Source organism: Podarcis melisellensis (assembly GCF_964234715.1).
Source record: "Podarcis melisellensis genome assembly, chromosome: 4".
NCBI classification, from domain to species: domain Eukaryota; kingdom Metazoa; phylum Chordata; class Lepidosauria; order Squamata; family Lacertidae; genus Podarcis; species Podarcis melisellensis.
In genome coordinates, this window is record NC_138531.1 from 98,309,110 (window position 1) to 98,333,678 (window position 24,569).

The 24,569-nt window shown below is 47.9% G+C and overlaps 1 protein-coding gene and 1 long non-coding RNA gene across 3 annotated transcripts in view; both read left to right on the plus strand.

The window, feature by feature from the left end:
• Positions 1–24,569, plus strand: part of LOC309369379 — a 161,346-nt gene that overhangs the window by 84,791 nt on the left and 51,986 nt on the right. The gene's annotated exons all lie outside the window — the stretch shown is intronic.
• The window catches only part of XRRA1 (X-ray radiation resistance associated 1), a 42,254-nt gene that overhangs the window by 6,347 nt on the left and 11,338 nt on the right, over positions 1–24,569 (plus strand). The window contains exons 2-13 of the mRNA XM_081909586.1: positions 4,380–4,492; positions 6,527–6,684; positions 8,134–8,205; positions 8,908–8,980; positions 11,750–11,847; positions 13,297–13,430; positions 14,462–14,560; positions 15,771–16,000; positions 17,095–17,135; positions 18,381–18,491; positions 21,565–21,658; positions 22,480–22,598. Coding sequence (XP_081765712.1) covers positions 4,396–4,492; positions 6,527–6,684; positions 8,134–8,205; positions 8,908–8,980; positions 11,750–11,847; positions 13,297–13,430; positions 14,462–14,560; positions 15,771–16,000; positions 17,095–17,135; positions 18,381–18,491; positions 21,565–21,658; positions 22,480–22,598 — 1,326 coding nt within the window. The 5' untranslated portion in view covers positions 4,380–4,395. The remainder of the gene's footprint in view (positions 1–4,379; positions 4,493–6,526; positions 6,685–8,133; positions 8,206–8,907; positions 8,981–11,749; positions 11,848–13,296; positions 13,431–14,461; positions 14,561–15,770; positions 16,001–17,094; positions 17,136–18,380; positions 18,492–21,564; positions 21,659–22,479; positions 22,599–24,569) is intronic.

The window sequence follows — 24,569 nt, forward strand, 5'->3', positions numbered from 1 at the left end:
CTGCCTGTGGTTTTTCTGGATGGGTCCCCGCTTCGCCGTAGCGGGCGACCCGTTTCAGCGGAGCTACCCTCTCCCGTTCAGGAGCTGGCAGCCATTGCCGTTCGCGCCGCCTCCGGAAGTCCCACAATTCATTCTAAATTCAATTCAGAATCAAATTAATGGCAACCATTGGGCTAGAGTTCTATGAGGTTTACAGAAGGAGGGGGTCAGACTGTGCCTTGGCCAAAGGTCTGGTGGAACACCTCTGTCTTGCAGGCCCTGTGGAAAGATGTCAAGTCCCGCAGGGCCCTAGTCTCTTGTGACAGAGCATTCCACCAGATCGGGGCCACAGCCGAAAAAGCCCTGGCCCTGGTTGAGGCCAGCCTAACCTCCCTGTGGCCCGAGATCTCCAATATGTTTTTGTTTGAAGACCGTAAGGTCCTCCGCGGGACATACCAGGAGAGGCGGTCCCGTAGGTACGAGGGTCCTAGGCCGTATAGGGCTTTAAAGATTAAAACCAGCACCTTAAACCAGATCCTGCACTCCACCGCGAGCCAGTGCAGTTGGTAAAGCACTGGATGAATGTGATCCCACGGCAAGAACCCCGTATAAGGTAAAGGGACCCCTGATCATTAGGTTCAGTCGTGGCCAACTCTGGGGTTGTGGCACTCATCTCGCTTTATTGGCCGAGGGAGCCGGCGTACAGCTTCCAGGTCATGTGGCCAGCATGACTAAGCTGCTTCTGGCAAACCAGAGCAGCGCACGGAAACGCCGTTTACCTTCCTGCCGGAGCGGTACCTATTTATCTACTTGCACTTTGACATGCTTTCGAACTGCTAGGTTGGCAGGAGCAGGGACCGAGCAATGGGAGCTCACCCCGTCGCGGGGATTCGAACCGCCGACCTTCTGATCGGCAAGTCCTAGGCTCTGTGGTTTAACCCACAGCGCCACCCGCGTCCCTTAAGGACCCCGTATATATTTTATTATATATTGTATTTATATCCCTCCTTCCCCTCCCCTTTAATGACCTTTAGATGGCATACAAGACTCTCTCCCTCCTCAGTTAATCCCCACAAAACACGCTGTGAGGTAGGTTCAGCTGAGAGGCGATGACTGGCCCAAGGTCACACACCCAGCGAGCATCATGGCCAAGTGGAGATTCGAACCCTGGTCTCCCAGGTCTTAGTCTGACACTCTAACCACTACACCACACTGGCTCTCACACAGGGGCATATGGGAGGGGATGAGCCTTCAGCGCCCCACCGCCATGCCTTCGGGGAAAGATGGGGTGCTAATCTGATAAAACCCAAACCATTAAGGCAAGACGTGATTTCTGGGGGTCAGCCTGTGACTTCTAAACAAACAAGGCTGAACTTTGCAATGTTCCTGGCTATACCTCACATCCCCTGCCATGGTTCCTTCTCGTTCCGTTGCTGGTGCAAGGCAACGGTGAAGAGAAGGTCTTTTCTTGTAGGCGTTCTCTGGGAACGTTGCACCATGGCTTCAACTTGATGTTAACCCTCACGTCCCCATGTGTCACCCGCATCGCTGACCGTCCTCACTGCCGCGATGCCATGGTGCTTGCTGGGCTCTGCCCCTCTGCAGAGGGGGCTGGCGGGAAGGGGGCCTTTGTGTTGTGTCACAGAAGCAAGGCTGCTTTGCTCAGCAAAGACATCACACGGGTTTACTTAGAGCAGCAGCAGCATATAGAAGTAGCAAGCCCTTATGATGGGGCTTGTGTAGAGGTCAATAGAGGTGTAATATTCTGCTTCCGGCCACAAGGACTGTTCTGTTTCCAGTATCAGAGGCCATATGTTGTTGAATCCCAGTTGCTTGGAATCACAAGTGGGGAGAGGTCCATTGTACCCAGTTCCTACTGATCCCGCTATGGTCTAAACCACCGAGCCTCTTGGGCTTGCTGATCAGAAGGTCGGCGGTTTGAATCCACGCAACCAAGTGAGCTCCCGTTCCTCTATCCCAGCTTCTGCCAACCTAGCAGTTTGAAAGCACGCCAGTACAAATAGATAAATAGGTACCACTGTGACGGGAAGGCAAATGGCATTTCTGTGCACCCTGGCACTCGTCACGGTCCTCTATGCACCAGAAGCGGTTTCGTCATGCTGACCACATGACCTGGGAAGCTGTCTGTGGACAAATGCCAGCTCCCTCAGCCTGAAGCAAGATGAGCGATGCAACCCCATAGTTGCCTTGGGCTGGACTTAATCGTCCAGGGGTCCTTTACCTTTTTTACCTTACTGGTGGTCTTCCCAGTAAGTATCTGGCTGGCCACTGGGAGAACAGGATGTTGCACTCGGTGGGCCATTGGCCTGATCCAGCAGCCTCTTCTTGCATTGTAATGCAATTTTTGGAACGGCCGGCAGTAGACAAGGCCCTGTGTGGGATAGCGGAACGGAGCATTGGACTTGAATTTGGAAGGCCTGGATTCAAACCCCTGCTCAGACATGCAGTTCCATGGCTGGTCTGGAGCAAGTCATTTTCTTGCTGCCTTGGCAAAGAATTGTTAGGATATAGTTCTGTTCCTCCTTAAAAGAGTCAGGCATGATTGTTGTGCGTCACATGCCTGTTTACTCTCAGCACTGTTCTCTCTGGGAACTTCTGTTTTGTATATAGCTTTTCTTCCGGCTCTTTCCTCGACACGGATGCAAGCAGTCATGTTTTTCCTTTGTTCTGATCTACGTTGAATAAAGCTGCAAATATGCTCTCCTGTCTGAATCTTCCATTGTGGAGACTGCTGAAAAGGGTGTGCACGAGTCATGGAATGTGTCTGAGGCTCGTGTTGCTAATTGACTGATGCTGTTCCAACGGGAGACCGGAGATCGTCCGGAGACGACGTGGAGGCCTATTGCCTCCATCTCCCTGGCAGTATCCCAACAAGAATGGCACAGCTCCATCTGTACCCTGCACTTCTCCGAGAAGGGAATGATGCAAACGTGAGGACCCCGAGTACGTGCACACTTTGCCAGGCCCCTAAAGATTCAATCAGTGCCATGCACATTTTCTCGCACTTGTGGGTTTGAGGGTCTGCAGCTTAGCGGCAAATCCCTGGTATCTCCCATTTAGAAGAAGGGTCCTGGGCATCAGGGCTGGGAAAGGCTTTGGGCAGTGGGGCTGGTCCGTATATCGATATAGCATACCAAACCGGTTTGAAATCCACATCGTGATGTCGGTTTCATAATTCTTGACCTGAGAATATCTCACAAATAATGATGTGCGTGTATGTGTGCTATGCAAAAATCGGAATGTGGGAAAAACCGTGAAGCCAGCCAATGGTTCTACATAGCTCCATCCTTATTTCAGACAGTGATATATCAGGATATTGCGATGTTCAGCTAGTGATATATCACAAAGTTGAAAACCAGCTCCATCCTTATTTCAGACACTGTGATACATCAGTATATCACAATGTTTAGATGGTGATACAGTGGTACCTCAGGTTAAGAACTTAATTCATTCTGGAGGTCTGTTCTAAACCTGAAACTGTTCTTAACCTGAAGCACCACTTTAGCTAATGGGGCCTCCTGCTGCCGCTGTGCCGCCGCTGCACGATTTCTGTTCTCACCCTGAAGCAAAGTTCTTAACCCAAGGTAATATTTCTGGGTTAGCGGAGTCTGTAACCTGAAGCGTATGCAACCCAAGGTACCACTGCATACCATGAAGCTGAAAACCAGATATCACCCAGCACTACTGTTCGCCTCTACATAGTTCCATCCTTATTTCAGTCATCGTGATATATTGTGATGTTGAAAACCAGGTATCGCCCAGCCCCAGTAAGTTGTCACAGCAGACAGTCCTGGATTCATTCAACCAGTGATCTGATGCAGGCAGCTTCATGACACGAGCCTAATCTTTGGCCCACCCAGAGCAATATTGTCAACACTCCCTGGGGGCAGTTGTAGCTAAGCAGTATATATATTATCCGAACAAAGAAAACAGCATCACTCCATCAGTCATCCTTTTGCGTAGCTAATGACCATTACAAAATCCAAACAGGCTTTAAAATATCATCAAACATCTAAATAAAAAGAGAGCCTGGATCCAACCCAACATGTCTATATACATGTTGGGTTGGATCCAGACTTATTCATTGTGCTTCGAGTAGACCTGTTGAAATCAATGGGACAAGCCTGTCATGAAAATAGGGGCATCCCAAGGAAAAGCGGGACATTCCAGGATCAAATCAGAAACTGGGACGGCTTCTGTAAATCTGGGACTGTCCCTGGAAAATAGGGACACTTGGAGAGATCTGCTGGTGTAGGAGAGATGTGACTCAGTATAAGGAAGCTTTCTGTTTTCCTAGGGTGCTAAAAAAAACCATTGATTTAGCCGCAAGAGCCTTGCTGTTCTAGGAAATCTTTCATCGCTTTCTCTGCTGCCTTTAGGTGCTAGAATGACAACATGGCTACCAAAGGAATGTATAAACTGGATGATGGAAACTGCTGCCCCACCAACTGCTTTCCGGCCCGGAGCCTTTTGCGGTCCAGATACGAGGAAGGTAACTCATCCCGACGTTGATAACGTGGAAATAAATTTCCTGGAGATCAATAGGGCTCCCTCTTAGGGCAGGAGTGGGGAGCCTTCTTCAGCAAGAGGGCCACATTCCCCCACCTCAAGGGCAACCTGGGTGCTGCACCCCAGTGGTGGTTGAGGCTAGAGGCAGGAATAGGGAGAGCATCAGATGTCCTGTTCTCCCTGGGCTTCTGGGTAAACACAGGACTCAACTCATGCAACACCAATAGGGTAACATCCAGGGCCTGATCCAGGTCAGGGTCCAAGCTAGGACAGACCACAAGAAGCGTGAGGCAAGAGGCAAGGTCAGAGCCATCTGTGGTCAGATTCGGTGCAGGCAGGCAATCCAATAGCAGGCGAGGCTAAGCTGGTCCAAAGTGTTCCTGTTTTAGATACAGTGGTGCCTCGCAAGACGAAATTAATTCGTTCCGCAAGTTTTTTCGTCTTGCGAGTTTTTCGTCTTGCGAAGCACAGTTTCCCATAGGAATGCATTGAAAATCAATCAATGCGTTCCTATGGAAACCGCCTTTAGACCAGGTCCGGGGACAGTCTGTCCCCCGACCTCTTCTGAAGGCTGGGGGGGGGGGGACAAGGGCTTTTCTTCCCACCCCCAGCATTTTAAAAAACCCTGGGACAGCAGAGGACGGCTTTTGAAGGCAGGCGGGGGGGAGCAAAGACTTTCGCCCCCCGCCGACCTCTTCTGAAGGCCACCGGGGGCGAAAGTCTTTGCTCCCCCCCGCCTGCCTTCCCAGGGGCTTTAAAATCGCCCCGGGACAGCGGAATCCTCCGCTGTCCCGGGGCGATTTTAAAATGCTGGCGGGTGGCAGCGAAGGGTTCGCTGCCGCCCGCCAGCATTTTAAAAAACCCCGGGACAGCGGAGGCTGTCCGGGGCGATCTTAAAATGCTGGCGGGCGGCAGCGAAGGACTTAAAAAGTCTTTGCTCCCCCCCCCCCGCCTGCCTTCAAAAGCCGTCCGGGACAGTGGAGAAACGTGCTGCGTTTCTCCGCTCTCCTGGGAAGGCAGGCAGGCAGGGGGAGCAAAGTCTTTTGCCCCCTGCCGGCCTTCAGAAGAGGTCCAGGACCTCTTCTGAAGGCAGGCGGGGGGCAAAAGTCTTTGCTCCCCCCCCCCCGCCTGCCTTCAAAAGCCATCCGGGATAGCGGGAAGCGCTTCCTTGCTATACCGGACTGCTTTTAAAATGCTGGCGGTGGGGAGCAAAGCCTTTTGGCCCCCGCCGGCCTTCCTGGACCTCTTCTGAAGGGTGACGGGGGGGGGGGAAGGCTTTGCTCCCCACCGCCAGCATTTAAAAAAGGTCCCCGGAGATTTCCCTATGGGCTTTCTTCTTGCGAAGCAAGCCCATAGGGAAATTCGTCTTGCGAAGCGCCTCCAAAACGGAAAACCCTTTCGTCTAGCGGGTTTTTCGTCTTGGGAGGCGTTCGTCTTGCGGGGCACCACTGTACCTGGAAGCCAAGTTTGGGGCAAGTACTCTTTTGGGAGGGAACCCCAGCAGAGATTTAGCACTGCAAAACACGCAGCACAGAAAAGCGTGGAAATGCAGGCTTTAGAATGTGCCCTTCCAGTGAGTCCTAAAGTGTCCCATTCTAAAAGCTCGCTCCAAGGTTTTCCACTTCCCCAGCACCGAGATAGACCACACATTCGGTAAGTCATGGTTTACTTACAAAGCTCTTCAAAGGCCAGATTCATGTGGTTTTGCATGCAGCAGTCAGACAAGGTGCACACGTAGTTTAAAACATTGCTTAGTTACAAACGGTAGAAGTTTCTGAACTATTGGTGTAGAAAAACACAAATTTCACGCTCCATTTTGGTCTGAAACAAAAGAGGATGATTGAAGCCATGCAGCTGGAGCAACCAGGTCAGAGCTCTTTATATACCGAAGCTCACATGGAGCGGTGTAGAAATTTTACGAAATGAATAGGAATAAATGAATGAGGTCGCATGTGGCAAATCCACAGTGCGCTTTCTCCCGATTTGATGCTGGCTGTTTTCCGTTGTGGCTCCTCAGGGGCTGGCCACTGGCAAGTGGCCCGCCGGACAGCAGAGAAGACCAAGATCGAGTTGCTGTTTGGGACAAAAGCCCCCCAGGTTAGGCTGAGAAGACCAGAGACGGCGAGTGGGGCTTACAGGCTTCTGGACAACAAAACTCTCGACGGCGCACAGCTGGTGAGTGTGATTGGGGTACTGCTGTTTTTCTGTTGTGCGTGTGGAGTGACTTCAAGGAAGAGACCATGCAGCTTGAGACTGGTGCCGATCCTCGCACAAATACGTTAATAATAATAATAATAATATTTTTTAAAAAAATTTATACCCCCCGCCCATCTGGCTGGGTTTCCCCAGCCACTCTGGGCGGTTTCCAACAAAACACTAAAATACATCATTAAAACACTAAAATACAACATTAAAAGCTTCCCTAAACAGGGCTGCCTTCAGATGTCTTCTAAACGTTTGGTAGCTGTTTTTCTTTTTGACCTCTGGTGGGAGGGCGTTCCACAGGGCGGGCGCGACCACCGAGAAGGCCCTCTGCCTGGTTCCCTGTAACTTGGCTTCTCGCAGTGAGGGAACCGCCAGAAGCCCTCGGCACTGGACCTCAGTGTCCGGGCAGAGTGGCTGGGGAAGCCCAGCCAGATGGGCGGAGTATAAATTATTATTATTATTATTATTATTTAGGCTCTTCAGCTCTTTGATCATTTTAGTTGTACTATTTGGGGGTGGTTGAGAGCATGAAAAACTCAAGCATCATTCGAAGAGGCCCAGAGCTTGGCTTTCCTTGGTAGAGGATTTTGCATTTTTCTTTTTTCTGTATTGCTGCATTTAAATCCCACCTTTCCTCCCAAGAGCTCAAAGTGGGCTTCATGGCTCTCCCCATCACCCTGTGAGGTGGCTGGTGACTGGCCCAAGGTCGCCCAGTGAGATTTCATGGCTGAGCAAGGAACTGAACCCTGGTCTCCAAAGTCCTGGTCCAACACCCCGGCCACTAGGCCACACTGCCTTCCTTGGGCAGTGTGTGTCCACAACCTGTTCTCTGGCTTGTTGTATCAGGAAGTTTTTTTTTCCTTTTTTAAAAAAAATTATACTTTTCAAGTTTATACATTTCACTGATTTTATAATCATTTTGACATTTCAGAACTTGACTTCCTTCCCCCTCTTTCTGCGGTTCCTTACATTTATTTTTAATATCTTCTGCATATCCTAATTGTCTTAATTTGCTCATTTGTTCATCTTCTTTAAATATATACCCTTATGAAACTGCAGGTTATTACAATAATCCTGCCAGTGTTTTTATCTGTTTACAATTTATTTGTAAATATGCAATAAACCATTTCCATTCTTTTATAAACAGTTTGTTATCTTGATTTCTTATTCTCCCAGTAAGTTTCTCCATTTCTGCATATTCCCTGAATTTTTGTATCCATTCTTCCTTTGCTGGGACTTCTTCTTCTTTCCATTTTTGGGCAAGTAAGATACTTGCTGCTGTAGTAGCATACATAAATAAGGAAGTTTCAGGAAGTTTTTAACACTTGATGCTTAGTTGTGTTTTTATATTATGTTGAAAGCTGCCAGCGTCAGATGGGCTGGGTACAAATAATATATTACTATTATTATTATTTGCAGATTAAGCTCCACCATGTGAAAAGCCCGTCACATTTGTGCTCTGTGGACATCAGTAACCAAAATTTTGTCATGGTGAGTAGGAGGCTTGCCTTGTGAATTTACTCTGGTGTGCGTTGTACTGGGATAGCAGCAGCTATGGTAAAATGGGATGGAACAACAACCCACCTAACTGGCTGAATATAGCCATGGTCCAAGCCTGGAAAGTCACGTTGCTATGCAACCATTAGTTGGGGGGCTTCTATGGGATGCGGGTGGCACTGTGGTCTAAACTACTTAGACTTGGGCTTGCCAATCAGAAAGTCAGCAGTTTGAATCCGTGCGATGGGGTAAGCACCCATTGCTCTGTCCCAGCTCCTGCCAACCGATCAGTTCGAAAGCACGCCAGTGCAAGTAGATAAATAGGTACCTCTGCGGCGGGAAGGCAAATGGCATTTCCGTGCGCTCTGGGACTTGTCACGGTGTCCCGTTGTTTCAGAAGCAATTTAATCATGCTGGCCACATGACTTGGAAAGCCTTAGGCGAATAAATGCCGACTCCTTCGGCCTGAAAGCGGAGATGAGTGCCACACCCCATAGTCGCCTTTGACTGGCCTTAACCGTCCAGGGGTCCTTTACCGTTGTTGTTTTTTTAACCTTTGCCTTAGTTGAGGGTCTGGGGTCCGTCCATGGTTATGAATGTCAGAGGATTCCAGTTTGCTCTGCAGTTGGGTGCAAGCCTAACCATTTTGGCCCTACTTCTGGGTGGATGGAGCTTGTTTCCTTTTGACTTCTACAGGCAAAAGAGGAAGATTTTGAGCAGTTTGACTGCGTTGCCTATATCAACGCCACAGAAAATCTCTTGACCTTGGGTAAGGAATGCGTGGCAGTTTGTGGGCTTCAGCACTGGCATGTTATTTTTAATTGGGCTGTTGGGTGGGCGATGAAGAATCAGCGGGCATGTTCACACAGGTGGCTTGAAAGGCAGAGAGGTCATTTTCCGCATTTGCACAGAGGTCATTTTCCGCATTTGCATCAAAATGGGGATGGGGGTGTCTTCACCTGAAATGCATGTTTTTTTGGGTTCTCCTGCCTTCCTGCAACTCCCTTTGATTCAGCTGTCATCTGTGCCTGCACAACGGCTATTAGGGTACATCCTTGTGCAAATTAATTGAAACAAACAATGAGTTTAGTAGCTTATTGTACAAAACTCACGTATACGTACATTAGTAACGGACATCATCTTTGACATCATCTGATAGGAAGTGCCTACAGAGGGTGGTGAAGATATTATGGGCTGTCCCGTGAATCCGCTGTATGAAAAAGCAGAAGAGTGAGGAAAATTCTCAGGGATGATTCACACCCTGGCCGGCACTTTCTTGATCTCCTGCCCTCGGGCAGAAGATATAGAAGCCTGATTAGTCGCACCAACAGGGTAAAGAACAGCTTCTATCCTGGGCTGTTAGGCTGCTGAATGAAAAGATAACAACAGGGCAACTGACTTTCGGGTTTGGTGGGTGTGCGTCAGTAAACGAGGGGAATTAAGACTAAGAGAGCTGAGTTGGGGGTGCTCGTGTAATCTCATTGTATACAAGTTGTACAAGTGACAATAAAGTATTTCAATATGACCTCCGCTATTTTTAAGCAGCATTTGAACACGTTTTGGCATGGAGTCTACTGTACTAGTTACAAACAGTCACTGTTGATTGTCAGATCCCTGTACCACACTTGAATCAGACCCTGAATGAGCTTCTCCATAGTCGTACAGTCTGCAGAACGCAGGCGACTTTTGCATACAGCCCACAAATTCTCAGTGGGATTTACGTCCTGGGAATTCCCTGGCCAATCAAGTATTTGCTGCTCTGTCGTGAATTTTTTCACCACTTTCGATGTGTGACAGGGGGCTAGATCCTGCTGCAATACCCCAGTACCGTCAGGATACCTCTTTTCCAGCTCTGGAATAACTCTCTTTTGCGGCACCTCAATATATCGTGGTGAGCACATCATTCCTTCTATTGGCTGCAGGCTTCCGATACCATAATAACACAAGCAACCTCAAAACATCTTTTGTGGGTGCTTGACAGACTGATCAATGTGGCAATCACAAAGCTTCTCTTAGATAGAAAACATGCTTTGTTTCAATTCATTTGCACAAGGATGTAGATTTAGGCTTCCTCAGAGCTGGAGGAGGGGTCCCACCCGCATCAGACGTTTTCTTCTTAATGGTTTTATTACTGCGCCATCACATCCACTTTGTTCTTAGTCAATGGCTCCTTTCCCAGGTGATTTCCTGAACACGGGAAGCTGGTTTCGCCCAAATCTTAATGTGCTAAATCCAGTGACTGGCACTCAGGAAGGGGGGGGTCCAGGAAGTAGAAGGGTAGTCCAGGCACCCCACAAACTCACAACACTACATTACCCTGTGTTTCTTGGCCTTGATGGCTCCAATCTGGCCTGCTGGCGATGACCCACAGCCATTTTAAAAATTACACCAGGCACTCCACCCCCATGCCTCCTCTGTTGGAGATAGGGATGAAAGGAGCTGTCCGATTTTGCATCTCTCAGTTTCCTCATTTTTCCAATCTTAAATATGGTTCTTTACATTTCTACAGCAATTGGCAAACTCTTCTTTTCCTAATCATAAAAATTAACCAGCCTTTTTCTTTGAATTTCACCTTAACAAGTCCTTTTCTGTATGCAGCTTTGACCAACGTACACATTTTTGCAAGCCCATTCCCCTGATATAGCATGTTTATTTGTATATAGCTTTCACTAACATACCGTAATTTTCGCCCTATAGGATGCACTTTTTCCCCTCCAAAAATGAAGGGGAAATGTGTGTGTGTCCTATGGGGCGAATGCAGGCTTTCGCTGAAGCCTGGAGAGCGAGAGGGGCACATTCTGAAGGATGGCTGTGTTTCAGTTCTCGTCTTGTTTTGGAAACTGCAAATTTGGTCAATTTGGATTTAAATGGCTGGGGAAACCCAGCCAGGTGGGTGGGATATAAATAATAAAATTATTATTATTGCAAACCGAACCCAATTTTGCCCCCATCCCTAGCTGGAGATCAGAGTGGCATGTGCCATAGACCTGTCATGCATCTAATATTAATGTTAATGTTAATGATGTTAATGTTATTATTAATGTTATTATTAATAATAATTTATTATTGATACCCTGCCCATCTGGCTGGGTTTCCCCAGCCACTCTGGGTGGCTTCCAACAAAATATTAAAATACAGTGGTCCGTTAAACATTAAAAGCTTCCCTAAACAGACTTCTAAAAGTCTGCTGGTTGTTGTTCTCTTTGACATCTGGTGGGAGGGCATTCCTATAAGCTAGACCTCTGGCCTTAGGGACACTGGAGGACCTTTCCCCTTTCCGAGTGTTGAAGTGAGATTCAGCCGGCTTGTCCTTTGCTTCGGGCAGCAAAATGCCTTGAGCTGGCCCTCCAACTGCTTAGAAAGTGTGTGTGGTTCCCTTTTTTGGAGACTCAGTGCTGCCTAAAAGAACATGCACACCTGGGGAGTCCTAAATGGGGGGTGGCGGCTATACCATTCACATGCTTTGGGCCCAGTAATCCAAAACAATCGGCACTGATTCTTTCGGTTGATGTTGCCTTCCCTTTTATCACCCATTCAGACGCTTTCCGTACATTTCCTGGGCTCCGGGAACTGGAACTCTCCTTGAACGGCCTAAGGAATCTAAAAGTCAACGCCGGGGACTTTCCACACTTGGAAGTAAGTCAGAGGGGTGACTGATAGAGCTTAAGGGGCTAGCTTCTCGTGGCATGTAGGGAAAGGGCCTGGAACTCACTGGAAGAGCAGCGGCTTTGCCTACAGAATGTCCCGGGTCCATTCCTTGTTGTGGCATTCCCAAAGCAAGGAAGGATTGGACTCTGATTAATAAAATACACCCAGAGGCTTGACCAGCAAGACTCTGGGAGGAGTGGGTATAATAATTCCTCTCCACCCCTCAGCCCAGGTCGTTTTATTCACAAAAGAACTTTTTACACAGTGTTCGTAAGAACCAATCAGATTTCCTCTGTTCCACGTGGGGACAAAGTTACACTACAAAAGCTAATTTAAGCATGTATACTTCTAGGGTAAATAAAACAGGACTAAAAAGCAGGAATGCATTCAGCAACCCCAGAAGTCATAAGCAAGCAATAAACACGAGAGGAAGGATGGCAAGGAGATAGGGATCTTTATCACCTTCCTGTGAAACTATTTCCAGGCCCTAAGATTAACAAAACCAAGGAAGGGTACATCAGAGAAACTGCCTACTATCTTTTACGACCCAGGATGCCTGGCGAAGCAACTGGCAACTGGGTTGCGTACTGCTTCATACATGTGGATTATATACCATATTTTTCGCTCTATAGGGTGCACCAGACCATAGGGCGCACCTAGGGGTTTTTTTTTGGGGGGGGGAATAAAGAAAAAAATTTCCCGCTCGCTGTCTTGGCTTCTTTGCTCTTTGGGGCTTCCTTTTTTGCTGTGGGGCTGGGGCGGGGGAAGCCCGAGCTTCCCCCGACCCCAGCCGCCAGAACGGGTCCGGGAGCGGGGGCGAGGTTGCGCGCAACCTCACCTTCGCTCCCGGAGCTTGCTGCTATCTGCAAGCCTTCTGAGCCCAGCGGGCTCCCCTGGCTTCAGACTGCAGGCTGCTATCCGCAAGCCTTGGGAGCCCGGCAGGAACTCCCACCGGGCTCCCAAGGCTTGTGGATAGCTGCCCGAAGGACAGGGTGCACAGCGCTGCGCTCCCCGGCCTTCAGGCTGCAGGCTGCTATCCACAAGCCTTCAGAGCCCGGCGGGCACCCCTGCCACGCTTGCGGATAGCTTCCTGAAGCCTGGAGAGCAAGAAGGGTCGATGTGCACTGACCCCTCTCACTCTCCAGGCTTCAGCAAAAGCCTGCATTCGCTCCATAGGACACACACACATTTCCCCTTCATTTTTGGAGGGGAAAAAGTGCATCCTATAGAGCGAAAAATACGGATATTTATGTACGTGTTTGCTTGGTACGTTTATGAACATTTATTTTACATATAAGACCTTAAATTTTTTATTTCACCCCCAAAGCCATTGGCAATAAAAACATCTCACAGTGTCGTTCTTCCTGCTGTGGCTGGGTTAGATTTGACGCTGGTTCTTCCTCAGCCATGGAACTGCCTGCTTTGCCTCTGCTCCAGGTCTTGGATCTCTCATACAACAACCTTTCTCCTGAGGACGTCCGAGCCCTGGGAGTTTTGTCACACTTAAAAGCCCTCCATCTCACCGCCAATGGGCTCACTTCGCTTCCCCTCGACCTGGCTGCCCCTGAGAGGTAAGCTCACGGGGAGAGGAAGAGTTTTTATTTGTTGGGGGGGGAGGTCGGGTCGCGTGGGGTTTGTGGAACCTGTAGATCAGGGAAAGCCAACGTGGTGCATTAATAATAATAATAATTTTTATTTATACCCCGCCCTCCCCAGCCAAGGCCGGGTTCAGGGCGGCTAACAATCAATAATAAAAACAAGTTGAATGAATACAATGAATACAACTTAAAAACAAGATTAAAATACAACATTAAAATATTCAAACATTAAATATTAAAATGCAGCCCCTCCTCCTCCTCCTCACAGGAGGAGAAAGGAAAAAGAAAGGGGGGAGGGAATCAAATTGGCTCCAAGCCAAAGGCCAGACGGAACAACTCTGTCTTACAGGCCCTGCGGAAAGAAATCAGATCCTGCAGGGCCCTGGTCTCATGAGGCAGAGCGTTCCACCAGACCGGAGCCAGTGTTGAAAAGGCCCTGGCTCTGGTTGAAGCTAATCTAACTTCCTTAGGGCCTGGGACCACTAGGGTGTTGCTATTTATGGACCTTAAGGTCCTCCGCGGGACATACCGGGAGAGGCGGTCCCGTACATACGAGGGTCCTAGGCCGTGAAGGGCTTTAAAGGTCAAAAGCAGCACCTTGAACCTGACCCTGTACTCCACCGGGAGCCAGTGCAGCTGGAAAAGCACTGGATGAATATGCTCCCATGGCAGGGACCCCGTAAGGAGCCTTGCTGCAGCATTCTGCACCCGCTGGAGTTTCTGGGACAGCTTCAAGGGCAGCCCCGCGTAGAGCAAAATACAGCAGTCAAGCCTGGAGGTGACCGTCACATGGATCACTGTGGCCAGATCAGGGCGATTCTCATCACCTCCAACCACAGGATCTGCTAGCTGGGGGATGATGGGAGTTGTAGTTCAGCAGCACCTCGAGGGCTCCACATCTCTTCCTTTCTCTGTCAAAGTCTTACACTGCACCCTTCTCTCCCCTTTTGCCTTTTCCTGAGTGATGTGGCACAGCCAAAGTCACTGTATGTTTCCCTTGGCAGTGAGAGCTCCCCAAGGTTCCCAGCTCTGGAAGTCTTGCTCTTGGACGACAACCGCCTCTCCCATGCCAACATATTTGTCAGCCTCGCCAACCTCCGCAGGTAAGGAAGACCTCCTGTGCTTGCTATAATAATGTAATAATAATAATTTTTTACTTATACCCTGCCCATCTGGCTGGATTTCCCCAGCCACTCGGGGCAGCTCCCAACAGAATATGAAAAACACGATAAAACATCAAACATTAGAAATTTCCCTAAACAGGGCTGCCTTCAGATATCTTCTAAACGTCAGATAGTTGTTTATTTCCTTGATGTCTGATGGGAGGGCATTCCACAGGGTGGGTGCCACCACCGAGAAGGCCCTCTGCCTGGTTCCTTCAAACCTCGCTTCTCACAGTGAGGGAACTGCCAGAAGACCCTTGGAGCTGGACCTCAGTGTCTGGGCTGAACGATGGGGGTGGAGACGCTCCTTCAGGTCTACCTGCGAGACCGCCTCTTCTGGTATGCCCCGCGGAGGACCTTAAGGTCCACAAATGACAACACTTTGGAGGTCTCAAGTTGCAAGGTGGTTAGATTGGTCTCAGCTAGGGCCAGGGCCTTTTCAGTACTGGCCCCGACTTGGTGGAACGCTCTGTCACGAGAGACCAGGGCCCCGCGGGACTTGACATCTTTCCGCAGGGCCTGCAAGACAGAGCTGTTCCGCCTGGCCGTTGGTTTGGACTCAGTCTGACCCTTATGCTCTCCCCAGGGTGTCTCTCCTGGCACCATTGTTATCTATTTTCAGGCAAGAGGCAAAACAGTTCCTTGTTAACCTGGCCTTTCTTTGGTTTTTAACTATCTATGGCATTTTACAGAGCGTGGGATGTATTACAGTGGTACCTCGGGTTAAGAACTTAATTCATTCTGGAGGTCTGTTCTTAACCTGAAACTGTTCTTAACCTGAAGCACCACTTTAGCTAATGGGGCCTCCTGCTGCCGCCTCACCGCCGCTGCATGATTTCTGTTCTCATCCTGAAGCAAAGTTCTTAACCCGAGGTAATATTTCTGGGTTAGCAGAGTCTGTAACCTGAAGCGTATGTAACCTGAAGCGTATGTAACCCGAGGTTCCACTGTACTGTATTCCCCACCCACCCCAAGTTTTCATATATGATTATTTTTTAGGTAAGTCGTCTTGTAAGTCACGTGGCAAAAAGTGACCAATAAATTTAGCAATAATATTATATTGTAATGATTGGAAAACAGTCTTGCGCCTTGCCCTGCAGGAGTTCTGCAAACCTTGGCCTTACCACTGGCCTCTTTGTTTCCATTTCAGCCTGAAGCAGTTAAACTTGGACAGAAACGGAATCCGAGAGGTGCCATATCTCCACCACTTGGACAGCGGCCGATTCTCCATCCATCCTTTATCCGCCAAGTCGGGTATCAGGGAAGGATTGCGCAGCCGCAAGAGTGCTGGGAAACAGATCCGCCAGGATAAGTCTCCGGCTGGTGGTGGGCAGCCGGAGTATATTGTCTTCCAAAACAGCAAGGACCCAGACAGGACTGGTGGGCCATAATTATATATTATTCCTTTGTAGTGCAATGGTGAAAGAAGCGAACCAAGCCTAGGAAACAAAAAATAAGCCATTTATTAACAGCATAAAATTTTAACTTAAGGACCAGGTTTTATCAGAAGATAAGAGAACTGACAGTACATTTTGGCAATCCTCACAGAACTCTAGCCCAATGGTTGCCATTAATCTGATTTGAACCTATTTTATAATGAAATGATTTTAGAATGTTGTATCATTTTACTGTTGTTAGCCGCTCTGAACCCGGCTTCGGCTGGGGAGGGCGGGATATAAATTTATTATTATTATTATTATTATTATTATTATTATTATTATTATTATTATTATTATTTACCGTATTGGCCCAAATATAAGCCGCACCCGAATATAAGCCACACCTTTAAAATTCAAGGCGGGGGGGGGGGGGAGAGAAAAAAAGACAATACCTGAATATAAGCTGCTCCCTTAAAATTCCGCAGGCACTCAAACCTGTTCCATTTTACTGTATGTCTTTTTCAGCAGCAATATCGTAAAAGCCAATTTTTGTAAAGTCTCAAATTTAAGCCACACTTTTTCCACGGTCAGTATTTGGGCGGGAAAGTGAGGCTTATATTCGGGCCAATGCGGTATTGATAGCCACTCGTATGGCTATTAATTGGGTGAAAATCTTAACTCTGACATTAGACGCTAGGGACAGTGCAAATGATAGAACTGACAGACCTAGTAAGGAGAAGAGAAGGAAGACCATCTAATCAATTTATTGAAAAGTGAAGGCTCTTCAGTATGTGTGGGAGCAATGAAATGCAAGGTGGTAACAACAACAACAACAACAACAACAACAACAACACTAATAGACAGAACTGAGCTGGATGGGCCAAGGCAGTTCAGAGTTTTTCTCCCCAAAACAAACCATGAACAGCAAGTCAGGAACAACCCTTGGTTACAGCTCACGGTTTCTTTGGAAGTGCCCCACTGAATCTCATAGGATATAGCCATGGTTAGGGCTGCCATCTTAGTCTTGTTTATCCCTGTATTCAGCATCTTGATACTGATACTCCTCTTTCTCTATTTTATTTTTACAAAAAACAGAAGTTATCTTTCCATCCTGGTCCCCAGACCTACCTACACAGGTGAGATTTTCCTTTTCTTTCAAGTCATCCTCATTGGCTCTAGGTAAAGGGTAAAGGGACCCCTGACGGTTAGGTCCATTTGTGGCCGACTCTGAGGTTGTGGCGCTCATCTCGCTTTATTGGCCGAGGGAGCTGGCATACAGCTTCTGGGTCATGTGACCAGCATGACTAAGCCGCTTCTGGCGAACCAGAGCAGCGCACGGAAACGCTGTTTACCTTCCCGCTGGAGCGGTACCTATTTATCTACTTGCACTTTGATGTGCTTTTGAACTGCTAGGTTGGCAGGAACAGGGACCAAGCAACCAGAGCTCACCCCGTCACAGGGATTCGAACCACCGACCTTCTGATCGAAAGCACACCAGTGCAAGTAGATAAATAGGTACAGCTGCAGCGGGAAGGTAAACGGCGTTTCTGTGCGCTGCTCTGGTTTCACCAGAAGTGGCTTAGTCATGCTGGCCACATGACCCAGAAAATATTGTCTGTGGACAAACGTCGGCTCCCTCGGCCAGTAAAGCGAGATGAGCGCTGCAACCCCGGAGTCATTCGTGTCTGGACTTAACTGTCAGGGGTCCTTTACCTTTTTTCAATTGGTAAGAACGCTCCTTTTGTTTGATCTGCTTATTTACTGCCGCTGGGGGAGGGACCCGATTCCCCGAAGCCTGGTACTACCCACATATCTTTACAGAGGGTGGTGAACACAGCACATGATATCATGGGCTGTCCCCTGAGCCAGCTAGATGACATCGCACAGGATCAATGCCTTAGGAGAGCGAGAAAAATTCTCAGGGATGATTCACACTCTGGCCAGCACCTCTTTAATCTTCTACCCTTGGGCAGGAGATATAGAAGTATAATCAGTTGTACCAACAGGCTATAAAACAGTTTCTATCTGTGGGCTGTTAGGCTGCTGAACGGAAAATAATATAGCGCAACTGGCTTTTGGGGTTGGCGTGTTGTGCGACAAGCACACAGAGTGCAGTGAGATTGAGTGTTTTTTGGGGGGAGGCTCGGTTAATTTCATTGTACACAGGTTGTACATTGACAATAAAGGTATCATTATTATATGTTATTGCCAGGTGGCATCACAGAGCCACCACATGCCTTCTGGAGTTGGACAGTCCCAGGGAGAGACTGACACACCCATATGCAGAGATTCTAAGGGGGAGGATCACGACAACCCATGATGCATTGGGGCAGGTCCTCTTTCTGTTTCTGTTTCTCACCTCTCCTCTGCCTTCCTTTCAGGACAGTTCTCCTTCGCCGCAGATCGCTTCTAAGGCCTCCTGTGCCAGTTTCAACCCCGAGTTCACTCTTCCCCTACCGGAGCTGAGGTTTCTCAGCCTGGCCAACAACCAGGTGACTGGATCCTTCCTTTTCCACTGTTAACGAGACACACTGATCTTTTGCAACAAATGGTAGAGGCGGGTTTGTCTAGGAATTGCTACAATCTTATATCGCCCCGTTGGAGGACCTGGTTTCTAGTCCTCAACATCATCATCATAATTTTATTTATACCTCGCCCATCTGGCTAGGTTTCCCCAGCCACTCTGGATGGCTCACAACAGAACTGAAAACAGAATAAAACTTCAAACATTAAAAACTTCCCTAAACAGGGCTGCCTTCAGGTGTCTTCTAAAAGTCAGATGATTATTTATTTCCTTGACATGGGAGGGCGTTCCACAGGGATTATTTATTTCCTTGATGGGAGGGCGTTCCACAGGGAGGGAGCCACTACCGAGAAGGCCCTCTGCCTGGTTCCCTGTAACCTCACTTCTCACAGGGAGGGGACCGCCAGAAGGCCCTTGGAGCTGGACCTCTGTGTCCGGGCTGAACGATGGGGGTGGAGATTTGATTGATTGATTGATTGATTGATCTTTATTACGGCCATTGGCCCGTCACACGACAGTTTCCCATACCACCATAATGTACTTGAACCTCCAAATTTAAAACCGCCAAAACTTACAAAAAAACAGACAAGAACCAAAGCAAAACAAAAACAAAAGACCAACATCATACATTACAACAAATTTGTAGCATAAACATCGCCCTCTGCTCATAAATTAATAGAAGACATCAATGGTGATATCACCTAATTACATCCTAAAACATAGATCATGGTTTAAAGGGATTATCCGAGCCACACAGGAGTCCGTTTCTCTTCTTTAGGGATAGGACGCTGATCAAGAATCTGGCAACCATGAGTGATCTTAGGGGGTCATCATCATTTAATAGATATCTCAGTTTGGCTTCAGTCGTATCATCGGCAATTCCCTTAAGATATTGAGCAAGAAACTTGCTCCTAGCCAATAAGTGAAAAGCACAATCAAGAATTATGTGATGCAACGATTCCGGTGCCCCACAATTACAATCACATAAGAGCGATATCTGTCCATTGGAGAATCTATTTCTCAGCACGTTCGATGGGAAGGTGTTGAATCTTGCCTTTACAAAGGCATATCTATGAGCTGAGGAAGTTAAAGAATTCAAATAGTTTGGGAGCCTTAAGAGGGGTAATAAACCAAGATTTAGAGGTGAGCAGGTACCATTGCCCAAGATCATTTTCTGCTGCAAGTCCATCTCCTCTAGCTTACAGGTTACTGTTCTTTTAGCTGGAACTATGTCCTGCTCTAGTAATTTGGATGGGGAGATTCCCATTGCCGTTATTTTCAGCTGTAAATTTTTTACCCATGGGCTCTGGAAATCATCTCTCCACATACATTGTATCAAGTACAAGTTTGGGAGATTGTGCCATAGAGATAACCAGTGACAAAGTATGTGCTTCCACAGAGCATTTTCCAGGGATACAATATTAAGTTCCATGCGTAACGCTGTATTACTTACACAGTTGGGCAGTTTCAATATCCCTCTTAAAAACTGATTTTGAATGACCTCCAGGTGAGATAGGTTGGCAAAAGTCCCCCAAATTGAGATGGCATAAGCAACTGTCATACGAGGATGGGGGTGGAGATGCTCCTTCAGATATACTGGACCGAGGCCATTTAGGGCTTTAAAGGTCAGCACCAGCACTTTGAATTGTGCTTGGAAACATACTGGGAGCCAGTGTAGGTCTTTCAGGCCCTCAGAGCTGGACCTCAGTGTCCGGGCTGAACGATGGGAGTGGAGACGCTCTTTCAGGTGTCTAGAGGACCTCAGGCTTCAAAGCCCCTCCCTGGCAGGTACTTCTGGTGGCAGAGGAGACCACACTCAGTATGGGGTGGGGCAGGAAACACCTTTGCATGCTAAGAAGATGCTCTACCATGCCTAGAAAATATTATGACAACACTCAGACGCCACCACTAAGAACAAGTTCTCACAGAGGTGGCAAATCTCTGTGGCACTTCAGAGTTGCCCATCATTCTTCTTCTTAAAAAACACCCCCCAAAAAACAACCTTCCAGACTGAAATCTAGAACCCTTCTCCCTGACATGCAATCGTTCTTTCTTTCTTTCTTTCTTTCTTTCTTTCTTTCTTTCTTCAAAAGAACCCCCCCCAATAATAATAATAATTTATTATTTATACCCCGCCCATCTGGCTGGGTTTTCCCAGCCACTCTGAGCGGCTTCCAAAAGAATATTAAAATATTCTTTTGGAATGTATATATTACGAAGGCCTGTATTCCTATACATGCACCACAACTTAAAATAGTATCTATCCATCTGTAAAACATGTTCTTATGAAGTGACCCACAAGTTGCCTTTGTTTCTGGTCTTCGGTTTCATGGATAATATGTGAATGAAATGAAGTTCCAGCAGAGGCACCTCTCTGCTTTCTTCCCCCTGCCAGTCTTAATTTGTGAGGCAATTTTCCCCTCAGGGCAATACACCACCCTCCCTTGTACCAAGTGTTCAAATGTGCACCCTTTAAGTCTCTTCTGAATGTGGCTATAACCCTATGCACTGCTGCTAAATAAAAGCCCTGATTTCATATACCAAGCCCTGATTTCAGTCATCGTTTAAATACAGGCTCTGTAGCGTAGGCACTGGAGACTTCATGATATGCTGATGAGTAATTTTACTTACTGCATTAAACACTTGTTCCCCCCAATTTGCCACTTTTGTGCATGTCCACCACAGGTGTCTATAGCTGCCTCTGTCCCCACATGCTCACCAGCACATCAGTGGAGTATGTTTATGTGCATATGGATGTTTACCTGAGGTTAAATACAATATCTGCATTATCTTCAGAATTGTTTCCTTGATGCTGGGTGCATTTTCTATGACCAGGAATTAATTGATTGATTGATTGATTGATTGATTGATTGATTGATTGATTGATTGATGGATAGATTGTGTCAAGTGGGGTAGCCCCAATGCACCTGCCTCCTTCCTAAGCCTAAATCTTAACGGTCCTTTTAATGCTGGCTCCTTTTCTCAGCCAAGACAGACAGTCGCCTCTCAGCCTGAAAGCACTGCTGTGTTCTGATTTGCAGATCGAACATGAGGAAGATTTGTTAGCCGTGGCTCTTTTCCCATCGCTGACTGAGCTGACGTTCCACGGCAACCCTTTCACCACATCGCGCAGCGGTAAAACAAGAACAGCAGCAACCATTTTCTAGTCCCGGTGGTTATGGGTGTGGCCAGCAAAAAGTTTCTAGTCCCTGTGGTTAGGTAAAGGGGCCCCTGGCCATTAGGTCCAGTCGTGACCAACTCTGGGGCTGTGGCACTCATCTCGCTTTATTGGCCGAGGGAGCTGGTGTACAGCTTCCGGGTCATGTGGCCAGCAGGACTAAGCCGCTTCTGGTGAAGCAGAGCAGCACACGGAAACGCAGTTTACCTTCCCGTCGGAGCGGTACCTATTGATCTACTTGCACTTTGACGTGCTTTCGAACTGCTAGGTTGGCAGGAGCAGGGACAGAGCAACGGGAGCTCACCCCGTCGCGAGGATTCGAACCGCTGACCTTCTGATTGGCAAGTCCTAGGCTCTGTGGTTTAACCTACAGCGCCACTCACGTCCCTGTGGTTATAAGGCATGAAAATGCCTGCTGTGAAACCTTAAAAACCAGAAGGTGCCTAAATTAGATTTTCTGTGCTCTGCAGATCTCACCTCTTCCTGTGACCAGGAGAGCCAGAATAAAGAGGGCAAAGTCATCAGAAAAAAATTACGTTGCCTCAATCAACACATTTTATGTAGGTTGCAGAATTCATAGAATTTGGAGCACCCGGGTGCAGATTTTTAGTCCCAAGTCTGCACAGCACTGCTGCAGCTGCCTCCACTCTCTGTGCTGCCTTGTGGTTCCTCTTTGTTGCTAGCTGAAATGCATCGTGGAAATGAAGCTAATCTATGCAACATAGACCACGCAGTTGCTTAATGATGATTCCCTTCCTTTTCTTCCCTTCCTTTCCAGGTGACCCACCTTTACTCACCAGTTTCCTTCAGAACAAGCTGGGGATTAAAATGGTTCGGAAGAAAATTTCGAAACTGGAAAAACCACGTATCTTTATACCCAACAAGCCTAGCCGGAAGGTAGGAGCCCTTTAGGAAGGCCGTTAAGGAAGTCCGTTTCAGAATGGGAAGCCTTTTAACAGAAGTCGGGTGCCTAGGAATTCTTTGTGATTCCCGCATTGCAGGGGGTTGGACTAGATGACCGGTGGGGTCCCTTCCAGCTCTACGATTCTGCTGTAGTTTATTGAGGAGAAGGGGGCGAGAGGAAGATGATGTTTCCACTGTTGTTCGTCAGACTTGGAAGGGCCAAGGAACCTCCCTGCAGCTGACTCATAACCCAAAGATTTTGCTGGCACAGGGAGTTCAATTTAATATAAGAATTTTAGCTTCTGCCTACCTACTGCTACTCACCTACAGAACCTCCCGGGTGTTAAGATCAGCAGAGGGGGGACCCTCTTAGTAGTTTCTCCACTCTCAGGCGCAAGCTGGTGGGGGTGGCCTGGGAGAATGCAATCTCTGGCACAGGTGGAATTCTTTCCCCACAAAGGTGCGCTTGGCAACTTCCTTGCATAATTTCCATCATAAGCCAAAGACACGCCTCTTTTCCCCGGCCCCGACACCTGAGAGTTGCATTTTCAGGACCCGACCAATTACTGTGGCGGTCATTTGTTTTAAACTCGTTTTAATATCGAATTTTTTAATTGCTATGACCTGCTCTTGGGCCTTAGGATGAATTATTTCATTATTATTTATTAAATTTGTAAGCCACCCCATCACCCGGTATCAGGGCGGTTCACAGCATAAAAATACGAGATAAAAACACTAAATACGTAATGAAAGCCAGAACAAAAACATGCCAGTAACCCCCCACTCCCCCCATCCTGGGTAAGAAATAACAACAACAAGAAGAAATTGTTATTTGGCAATCCTGATCCACAATCTCGTGTCTTCCCTCTGGGGATATCAATCGATCTGCCGTGACACCTGATTACTTTATGATCGTCAATCAGCAGTTTATAACGGGTCCGGCACACTTCTTCACAGCTGCGCCACTGTTGCTCCCTTCAGGTCACAGCTTAGCAGAGTTGAACAGCGGTGTAAAGCAGTCTTGCTTCGATGCAAGCATACACAGACAGGTTCGTCTATTTACAGCTCTTTATTAAAACATTACAGCAAACAAAGTCCAGGGCTTCTTTCAGCCATGTCTCCCTCACAGATACACAGAGGGAAGAAGTGAAAGTACAGGGAAAAACTCCTCCTTCTTAGCTTCTAAAAGCTTCTGTCTCCGCCCAGCTTCTGTAAGCTGACGTTAGCAGGTGACACACACCAGGGGAATTTAACCAGATAAATTCTGAACCATCACACCCCCCCTTGTGTCCCTGCGTGGTACCTGTGCAACATCTTCAGTAACACCTTGTGAGATCGATCCCTTCCCCAATGCCTTGTGCCCTCCCTTGGCAAACCTGTTTGGCATTTGTGGAACCACCTCACAGCTCTCAGAATCGCACTGTGCGAAACTTACCCACGCACCTGTGGCTTGATACCTCTCTGGTGGGATACCCTTAGTTGTGCGACTGGACCTCCTAGGCACAAACTCAGGTGTTCCCCCTGACTCACTTTGATCAGCAGGTGTATCCTCTGCATCATGGAACTCACCCTCTGACTTAAAGCGTCTTCGAATCCTCTCCATTACACTCACAGGAGAACTAGGCGTACTCTTGGGCAGTCTCTTAACAGCTTGTGGAGATGCCCTATCCTGCTCCTGACCCTGGTCAGTGACCTGGTCGTCATCAGCAGCCTCAGCCCCTTCTTCCTCTGCCTCATCAGAACTGTCTTCTGGGTCAGAGAGACAATCTGAGAGAACATCACGCCTGACAGGAGTCTTTGACTTTACCTCCTCCTCTAAGAACTCAGCGTGTTTACTGATCAGCACCTTACTCTGATCACCTGACGGGTAGGCAAAACGCCATGCACGGGCATCTGGCTCATACCCACAGAAGATCATTTTCTGGACTTTGGCTCCATCTGGCCCTTGCAAAGCCTTAGGCAAAG